At 40.8% G+C, this 9711-nt stretch overlaps 2 protein-coding genes across 2 annotated transcripts; both read right to left on the reverse strand.

Moving 5' to 3' along the window:
* Positions 1-410: 410 nt before the first annotated feature.
* LOC311257348 (uncharacterized protein) lies at positions 411-3602 on the reverse strand. The gene is made up of 10 exons (XM_084352939.1): positions 3518-3602; positions 3347-3386; positions 2497-2645; positions 2187-2313; positions 1779-2051; positions 1382-1681; positions 1133-1287; positions 931-1047; positions 783-827; positions 411-604 (listed from the first exon to the last, which is right to left on the reverse strand). Exons 2-10 carry the CDS (start codon positions 3381-3383, stop codon positions 425-427), a joined length of 1383 nt encoding a protein of 460 aa, XP_084209065.1. The 5' UTR covers positions 3384-3386; positions 3518-3602; the 3' UTR covers positions 411-424.
* Positions 3603-4190: 588 nt separating this feature from the next.
* Positions 4191-9461, reverse strand: LOC311257562 (uncharacterized protein). Its single transcript, XM_084353245.1, has 11 exons — positions 9389-9461; positions 9257-9299; positions 8140-8288; positions 7832-7964; positions 7417-7686; positions 7023-7319; positions 6771-6916; positions 6569-6691; positions 6428-6472; positions 5804-5848; positions 4191-5590 (listed from the first exon to the last, which is right to left on the reverse strand). The coding sequence occupies exons 2-11, from the start codon at positions 9294-9296 to the stop codon at positions 5432-5434; spliced, it is 1407 nt and encodes a 468-aa protein (XP_084209371.1). The 5' UTR covers positions 9297-9299; positions 9389-9461; the 3' UTR covers positions 4191-5431.
* Positions 9462-9711: the final 250 nt, after the last annotated feature.

Raw genomic sequence — 9711 nt, forward strand, 5'->3', positions numbered from 1 at the left:
TTACTGTATGAAGCTACAATACACATAATGAGCTTTGTTTTCATTCCCTGAGGAAAAAGTGAAAAAAAAAAAAAACGCGTAAAAACTGCCCAATTATAATCATCTGTAGGAAGAGACTTAATGATTCATAGTTTGGTACAAGTCTACCCTCCACTGCTTCGCTCTCAGCCACAACCTTAATATCAATCTTGAGTTATCGAGCGTTAACTGATAAAAAAAAAAAAAACTATTAATACTGTGCTGGCCTCAAACTTTGATGTTTTTATATTGAAAGGGGATACTCCACACGTTGACTTATGATAACTCTGGACATTAGTCAACATACTGTGAATGATATCTTGTTTCTTACAATACATGGTCCCTGCAAGTCATAAAGCACAATTCTGAATTCAACTCTGCATCACTTACATTTTCAGTGTGCCCCTTACAGAAAGTTGAGTTTATCAGAGGTATAAACATCACTGATAGTTGAATCTGAACTGAGGGGGGGAGCAGAGGGAAAGGTCAGTCCTTTCAGCTTAAATTCTGGTGGAGGTTCTGAGGAGAGACAGTCAGAGCTGAGTGGAGGAGCTGGAGCGGCTCCCTGCCCTCCTGGAGCTGAAACCTGGAGAAAGAAGTGAACATGATGAAACAGTGTCAGTTATTTCAGTGTGTGGTAAGAGTAAAAATCTGTCTTAGAATGAGGACTTTCTTGCTGTGTGTTAAGATTATTCTATTCAGGCCACTTTAATGCCTCGACATTAACATTTAATGCATGCGAGAGGGACGGTTTGTGTGTGTACCTCAGGTTGAAGGGGGTTCATATGGATATTCACTGGGTTGTACACCTGTAAGATAAAGAAAAACAAAATGCAAGTTTGTCAGTGCTGGGAAAAAAGGGCACCCCTGACAAAGCACCTCACAGTTTAAAATCCTTTGAATAACACCTACCGATGGTCCAACAGAGGTAGCTGCAGGTTGTCTAGAAGCAGGAGGATTCACTGTCTGATAAGAGTAATCTGGAGCAGGTGCAGCAGAGTAGCTTCGGCCTGCAGGTTGATCCTGATCCTGCAATCGGAACAAGGATTTTGAAGTAAAAATCAAAAACACACATTATAAACAGTTAGTCTGAATGCTCATTTGAAGTACTTACATGGTAATACACAGCAACAGGCGCTGATTCACCCCTTTTAGAAGAGCTCTTTGTACAACAGCACTTCCTCACACAGCAACAGCAGACAATCACCGCTAAGACAATCCCTCCAATGATAGCAACATAAACATAAATGGGAATAGGTTCTGTGAGAGCTGAAGAAGAAGGGAGGGGGTTATTTTTGACTCATTAGTAATTGTTTGTTCCTACATTTCTCCTTCTGTATGAATAAAATGTGCCGTTGCTCACCTGGGATTACCTCCACTGTCACAACCTGGGCCAGGTTGCCCCGTGAGTCTCTGTACTCAAAGGTGCCAGAATCTGTGATCTCTACAGGATCAATCTCAATGGCATTCCTCATGACCCGAATTCTCCCACTAAAAGACGTTGTCCTCCAGTCATCTTCTACGACCAGGTTACCTGCTTCCATCACTGTTTGTTTTTTTAAATCCCCCACAGGGATGAAGGTCACAGTCCATGGGCCCTCCTTAAATGGATTTGTGATGAGGAGCTCATCGCCAACTTTTGGATCATAATTTTTCGAGTTTTCTGTATGTGATAAAGAGTAGACCATATAAGAACATTTAATCAGATACACAGCAGTCTAAAAGCTATCATGCTGCACCTATCAAGTTCCTAACGTCACCTTCTACTGTGAGCCTTTTCCTATACAGCAAAGTGTTGTCTTTTTCCCTGAGGCTGTAATAGCCGTTGTCTTCCTGAGTGAGGCTAATAATCTCCCAGCCATTGGACGTCCTCTTTCCTCTGTCTCCTTTAAAAGACAGTGGGTCACTGCGATTCCACAGGACCTTTGTCTGGTCCACATCGTAATTCGCCGTGAACTCCAGGAATTCAGCCCTTCTAGGAACATTGAAGTTGTAAGCATGCCCGTAACTCCTTGTGACCTTGTCAGCACAATCTGAAAAAGCACGCTCAGAATAAAACAGACATGCATATAGGAATGCTGCACATTGTTAATAGAAACACCTATTTACACAAACATGTCATGAGGATATAGAGCATTTAAATATGCAGTGTAATGTAATGTTCTTACCCGAAACTGCCAGTGTAGCGACATCTACTGTTCCTTGGTGAGAAGTCTGGACCGAAATTGTTCCACTTTCTCTCAAATCTTTGACTATAACTGAGAGTAACGCAACTTTGACACTGGGATCCTTTGCCTGAATCAGTGGATAACACAGATACATTTACTCAGGACTGTGTAGATCCTGTGGTCATTTAAAACCTGGTTTGCTCTGACCTGAACAGAAGCCAGACATTTGTCATTTTCAGGATCCTGCCCTGCAAAAATGTCATAGCAATAACTGGTGACAGTATAAATGATGGCACCACAAGCTGATTACCTGACCGTCATCCATCAGTAGCTTCCTGGGTCCCCCCTTTCTTGGAGTGAAGTACATGGGTCCCTTGTAATGAAATGGTGTATAGTCAATTGGTAGCCTAAAACTTCCGCCATAGCACTCCTTTACATACACACCATCAACGGATGAACCTTGGATCAGAGACAGATGGAGGGAATATTGAGGTAAGTCAGAGACCGAACATCTGAGGAGAAGTGGAAAACATACTGCAGCAACTTCAATAGATTTGATCCCTCAGATAACTAATTATTTCATATATGTGTGAATGTTTCAGTATGTTCCTGTGCCCACAAAATAAACTTCAATTTATTTTTACGGATCGTCACAAGAGCAGCACAACTGAAACCTAATTTTGAGAAAGGTGGCAAATCAGGGAATTCAGATTCAAAAATCAAGATTCAGGGCTCATGGTATAATCTTAATAATATAATAATTGTGTAATGCGCCATGATATGTTTGAGCTAAGAGAGAAGAACATATGTTATTGGATTTTCAAACTAAACCCAACTAACTTCAGGGTCATGACAGACTGAAGGGGGCAGTGGTGGCTGTTGTTTCTGTTTGAGTAATAGTAGAGTAATACATTCACACAATCTATTGTGAACATTTTCAACAGTGGAGCTGCTGCAACACACGGCTTTAATGACACAATTGGCATACTTGGCACATCTGCACAAAGTGAAGCGTCCACAGGTATGTGCAGCACAGACCTCGCCTTTAACTACTACACGATGAAAGCTGAAAAGCTCTAAAGTTAAATGTCAGAATGATAAAATAAATAAATAAATAAAACTTGTACGGTTGCATTACTTCTGTGAAGCTGTATACTCACCAAATAAGACCCAGGAAAGGAATATGTGAAACAACATGTCCTGCAGAGAGAGCAGAGGTTTGTTTTTTTTTATCACGTAAACAACGTTTCCGTAAAGACTGAGCAGACAAAACTAAACACTGAGCACTTAATTTGATGAAAAAAAGGACGGACAAGAGGTTTTCAACTCACTGTGAACTAGTGCTCTGTGATTAAGTGCTGAAATGTGTGTGTTTGCGCTCCAGGACAGAATAAAAGTCCACTGGGCGAGGCTTCCTTCTGCGTTCAGACAGGACGCAGAAGCGCCCCGAAGCGCCGCGCTCGGAAACTCTCGCGCGAGCCACGGCTCTTCTGTTCACACCAGACACGAATTTCTCCGCGCTGGTCAGCAAACGGCTCTGCTCGTCAGCTGTTCGCACTTGGAGCTGTTTTTTCACCATAGGAAAGTAAATAACCGCATAAAATCACAACGCTATGTTTTCCCGACAACTGTAAATGTATGTCCACTTCATACAGCATTGCCCAATTGTGTTGTCTCCAGAATTTGTGTCCACTCTCATCCATCTGGAGCCAGTCCCCCTTGCTTGCAGCAGGCCACTTCACCTGATGCTCTTCCGATGTCCTGCTTTGTGGAGGGATGGGGTGACTCTGTCCTCCCACTGACCAGGTTCTGTGGTCAGGACTACATGACTTGTAGTACTAGCCACTGCTCCTGTGTGTTGCTTCCCTTGATCACTCTTCAAGCATCTTTATCTGGCCAGTCTTCTCTGTTTTTTGCACACCTCAACGCACCGTTTGCTTGGGCCATTGGTGAATAGGAAACTCCTGAAATACTTAGCAAAAAAAAAAAGAAAAACACACAAACCCAATTTCAATTATTTAATTAATTGTGATTAGTCAAAAACAGAGTTCAGACATCACCTTTTTCCAACAATGCCCCTTAAAAAAGGTCAGAGGACCAAAACAAAAGAGCAAATGTAATACAAAAGAAAAATTCTTTAGTACAGCTTCAGTGCTCAGTGAAAGATGATTGTGAAAACTGTTTTTTAAGGCCTTTAACCACCAACATGAAGTTAAACAGTAACTTCCACATTGTTAATACATTGCATGGTAGCTTATTTATGTAACAATAATCTAACACTATGAAAGACAGCTATTCATACTTTGATTTTTGATATTTCAATTTTACAGGTAGATAGAAAGGAAGGAACCACAACACCTGCTAATATAACGGCCAAACAAATGTTAAACTTGAAAGTCAAAGTATAATAACAAATCCTTACACATTGTGCAGACAAATATTTGTATCAAGTATTACTAGCTTACATTGATTTCTTGGCTTAATGACTGGCACCGTGTCTTAAAACCACAAGTAGAGCTGATGGGAAAAAAAACCTAGAGCCTAAAAAAGATCTACATATACACACACAAACATGCAGAATACAACAGTTTTCAAGTTTATGCACATCCCATATAATTTCTTAAAATGTAGAGATAAAAACAACAAAGACATGTTAATATAAGAAACTGCAGGCACATTAAAACAACCATATAAAATAGTATTCAAGTAACGCTGGCACCAGTGGCATAGTTGCTGAGTGTAGTGTTGTATTTCCATGAGTGTCAGAGTCAGTCCGACTCCATTTTGAGTAACCGTCTCAAGAATCTGCTACAGACCCTCATTTTAACATCATCTGTATAACCTACATTTACACATTATAAATTCATATTATATAGACCCCCTGATTAAGGCAGATGGCTCTTGAAACACACCTGAAACTAAAGAATAAGTGTACAGAGCTACACTGAGTGAGCTTTGTTTTTCATTACCTGAGAAAAAAGAGAATAAACGCAAACATTTAAAAACTACCCAATAAGTTTATTATCTACAAGAGTTAACGGATTAAAAACTATTAATACTTTCCTGGCCTCAAATGTGTTATACTGAAAGAGGACATCCCACACATTAACTTATGATACGTCTCAACACAGTGTGAATGACATCTTGTTTCTTACAATCTAAATGGTCCAATCGAGGACTCAAATGGCTGTGTTCCTGCTAGTCCAAAGCAGCATTCTGCGTCGCTTGACTTTTCAGTGTGCACATCACAGAAAATTGAATTTATCAGAGGTATAAACATCACTGATAGTTGATTCTGAACCGAGGGGGGGGACAGAGGGAAAGGTCCGTCCTGTCAGCTCGAACACTGGCGGAGGGGCTGAGGAGAGACAATCAGAGCCGAGTGAAGGAGCTGGAGCAGACGCCTGTAAAAAGAAAAAAGAACAAAACAAAACAAACAAACAAAAAAGGTAAATAAACATGTTGATGAAACAGTGTCAATTACCTAAGTGTGTGAAAAGACCCACAATTCTGTCTTAGAAGAACTGTCTTGTTGTTTGATTTATACCAGGAGACTCTTGATTCTCCTACCTTAACAATCTCATGTAAGGGGGGATATTGTATGCTTGTGTGTGTACCTCAGGCTGCAGGGGGTTCACATGGATGTTCACTGGCTTGTACACCTGTAAGGTAAAAAACAAAAAACAAAAAAAGGTTAATAAATATAATTTGTCATGTATTCATAAACTGTGGTTCACAAAGCTGCTCTGTAGCCTATATTTGTTTACATTAACACAAACTGGCACCATTGAAAGTATTATTGTCCCGTTGGGGAAATTTGTTTTCACAGGCAGTCAGAATGACTCTACAACATGTGTGCTTTGTCTTAAAACAGATGCTTGTGGAAACAATGACACAGGTTTCCTTTGCTGTGATACTTGTATTCCTCCTGTTCATATTGGCCATCAAAATTAAAACTTTTTTTTATTGTGGAGTGATGAGCATGAATTGAAGAGTCTCACAGCCTCAGGATAGAAGTTGCTCTGTAGTCTGGTCCATAACTGCACTAAAATAAAGCTTACGCGTCTCACCCTTGTCATCTTTTGTCCAAAGGTGATGAAAGTTCCTAGAAATTGCTGTAATCTAACCATTTGGGAGTACCCCTGCCTCGCAGCTTATTAGACTGTACTCTGAGGCCACCAGGATGGCAACATTAACATTTAAAGGATGCAAGGGGGAATTCTGTGTGTTTGTGTGTGTACCTCAGGTTGAAGGGGGTTCACATGGATATTCACTGGGTTGTGCACCTGTAAGGTAAAAACAAAATGAAAGTGTGTCAGTGCTGAAAAAAAACACACTCCTGACGAAGCAACTCAGTTTAAAAACTGTTAAATAACACCTACCGACGGTCCAACGGAGGTAGCTGCTGGTTGTCTAGAAGCAGGAGGATTCACTGGCTGATAAGAGTAATTTGGAGCAGGTGCAGCAGAGTAACTTGGGCCTGCAGGTTGATCCCGAGTTTGCGACTGGAACGAGAATTTTGAAGTAAAAATCAAAAACACACATTATAAACTGTTAGTCTGAATGCTCATTTGAAGTACTTACATGGTAAAACACAGCAGCAGGCGCTGACTCGTCCCTTTTAGAAGAGCTGTTTTTACAACAGCACTTCCTCACACAGCAACAGCAGACAACCACTGCTAAGACAATCCCACCAGTGATAGCAACATAAACATAAGTGGGAGCAAGTTCTGTAAGAGCAGAAAAAAAGAAGAAGGGTTGTGATTAGTTTGACTCATCAGTCATTGTTTGTTCATACATTTTTCCTTACGTTGAATAAAATGTGTTGTTGCTCACCAGGGTTTACCGTCACTGTCGCAACAAGGGCCAGGTTGCCCTCCAGGTCTGTGAACTTAAAGATGCCAGAGTCTATCATCTCTACAGGATCAATCTCGATGCCATCGCTCAGATTCTCAATTCTCCCTCTAAAACTCATTATCCTCCAATCTGTGACCAGGCTACCTTCTTCCATCATCAGTATAGTTTTCGTAAAATTGTGGTCAGCGGTGAACGTCACAGTCCACGGGTAACCTTCAATTGGATTTTTGATGAGGAGCCGCCCGTTCACGTTTGTATCATAGTCTTTAAAGCTCTCTGTAAGCGATCAAGAGAAGATCGTATAAGAACATTTAATCAAATACACAGCAGTCTAAATGCTCACAAACATCACCTATCAAATTCCCAACATCACCTATTACTGTGAGCCTTTTCCTAGACAGCAAAGTGTTGTCATTTTCTCTGAAGTTGTAGTAGCCGCTGTCTGCTGGAGTGAGGCTGATAATCTCCCAGCCACCAGGCTTCATCTTTCCTCTGCCTCCCTTACTAACATGAGGGTCGTTGTAATCCCACAGGACGTTTGTCTGATCCGTGTTAAGGGGAGTGAACTCCAGGTATCTAGTCTGGGTAGGAACACTGAAGGTGTGCCTGGCCCCATAAGTGTCTGTGATCTTGGTGGCACAATCTGAAAAAGTATACAGAAAAAGAAAAAAAACCTGAACTTATTATATATTGAAATACTGCACATAGCTACTAGAAATACCTATTTACACAAACATTTCATGATGGAAAAGAGCCATTAAATATGCATTGCAGTGTCATGTTCTCACCCAAAATTTGCAGCGTGAAGAGTTTGTTTGTTTTCCCATCAGATGACGCGGAAAACGTTCCAGCATCACTTTCTCTCAAATCTGTTAATGTAACTCCTGCTGCAAAGTCGATTTTGATGCGTGGTTCCTTTGCCTGAATCGGTGGATAAAATACTTCCTCAGTATAAAGTAGATTCTGTATTCATTTAAAACCTGGTTTACTCTGACCTGAACAGAAGCCAGACATTTGTCTTATTCCTGATCTCGCTTTAAATGGATACGAGAGCATACTGGTGATAGTATAAATGATAGCACCAGAAGCTGCTCACCTTCCCGTCACCCAACAGTAGCTTCCTCGGTCCCCCGTCACTCGGAGTGAAGTACAGCTGTCCACGGAATAAAGGTGGTGTATACAGAAATGGAAATCTTAAACTTTTGCCATAGCACTTATCTTTATACTCAACACCAGCAGATGAACCTAGAATCAGAAAGATACAAGTAATGAAGAAACAGACGGAGGGCACACTGAGGAAAGTCACAGACAAAACATCTGAGGACATGTGGAAAACATACTGACACCACAGATAACAGTGGAAATGTGAATGTGAATATACTCATAAATCACAAGAATTTTTTTCTGGATCGTCACAAAAGTAATAAATTAAGGCACCCTTAAAAATCACATAAATCACAGGGGGGACATCATGGGAAAAATACAATTTATCCTCCCGACACATCGTCATCGACACATCTAAATAATTTCAACAATAACTGATTAGGAGTTTTCCGGTTTCAAAAGTTTGCAACTTGCCTCAGAATGGTTTGATTCCTTTAAAGGCACACTATGAAGTTGTGGGGAAGAAATTTTAACACACCTTCACACTGCTTTACTTTACATTACCATATTATTATTGTAAACATAACTGCTGCATTCAAACTTCTTTTCCAAAACAACATAGTGCCCCTTTAAATGCATAAAGAAAAAAGCATGGCTACTTAAATGACTAATCAAATGCACAGGTGAGCTTGAATATTGACATTAAGACAGAAGGCAGCAGGTGTAGTTTTGAAGCGACCACAGTGTCTGCTTTGAGAAACATCTTGTACTACTTTCTTGCCGAGGTGTGGCTGTAGTGGGACCATCTGCCTCTTTATTGGATGTGCATGGATAAAATAATAGATAAGACACAGTCTGAGTGTTGAACTCCTGATTATACGGGTATAAAGCGCTGATTTTGTGTTATTCTTTTAAAACATTTAATTTCGATTTTTTTTATATAGTAAAAATATCGGTTTTAATGACATCGTTGACATGATTATCACAAAGTGATATGTGCAGCAGAGACCTCGGTAATATACTACACGGAAAAAGCTGAAAAACTAAACATCACATTGATTAAACCTGGAGCCTGAGGTTGCATTTCTCCTGTGAAGCTGTGTACTCACCGAATAAGGCGCAGCAGATGGTTACCAACAACAATATCATGTCCTGCAGAGAGAGCGGAGGTTTTTATCACGTTAACACAGTTTCTGCAAACACCGAGCACACCGTTTAAACACAAGAGGTTTTCCACTCACTGCAAAGTAACTTCGTTCAATGTTTCGCTGGAATTTGTGTTTTCGCTCCGGGACAAGTCCACTGGGCGAGGCTTCGCTCTCATACGGAGCCCCGTAAGGGACATGGAGGGGGGGAGATGTACGTTTTGCGAGATCCCGCAAAAGCTGTAACACTTTGCTGGTCGCTTACTGTCGCTTGGCCATTTGGGAATCAGCAAAAAGTATGAGTCATGGAGGAGGATTTGGAGCATTTCCTGCTGCCAAGAGTGTTGTGATAGACTACTCACGATGTGTTTATAATCTACATTGTGCGACAAACCGGATACCTTCACTGCAACTCTGTA

The sequence above is a fragment of the Pagrus pagrus genome (genome assembly GCF_965226575.1).
Source record: "Pagrus pagrus genome assembly, chromosome: 5".
Taxonomy (NCBI): Eukaryota; Metazoa; Chordata; class Actinopteri; order Spariformes; family Sparidae; genus Pagrus; species Pagrus pagrus.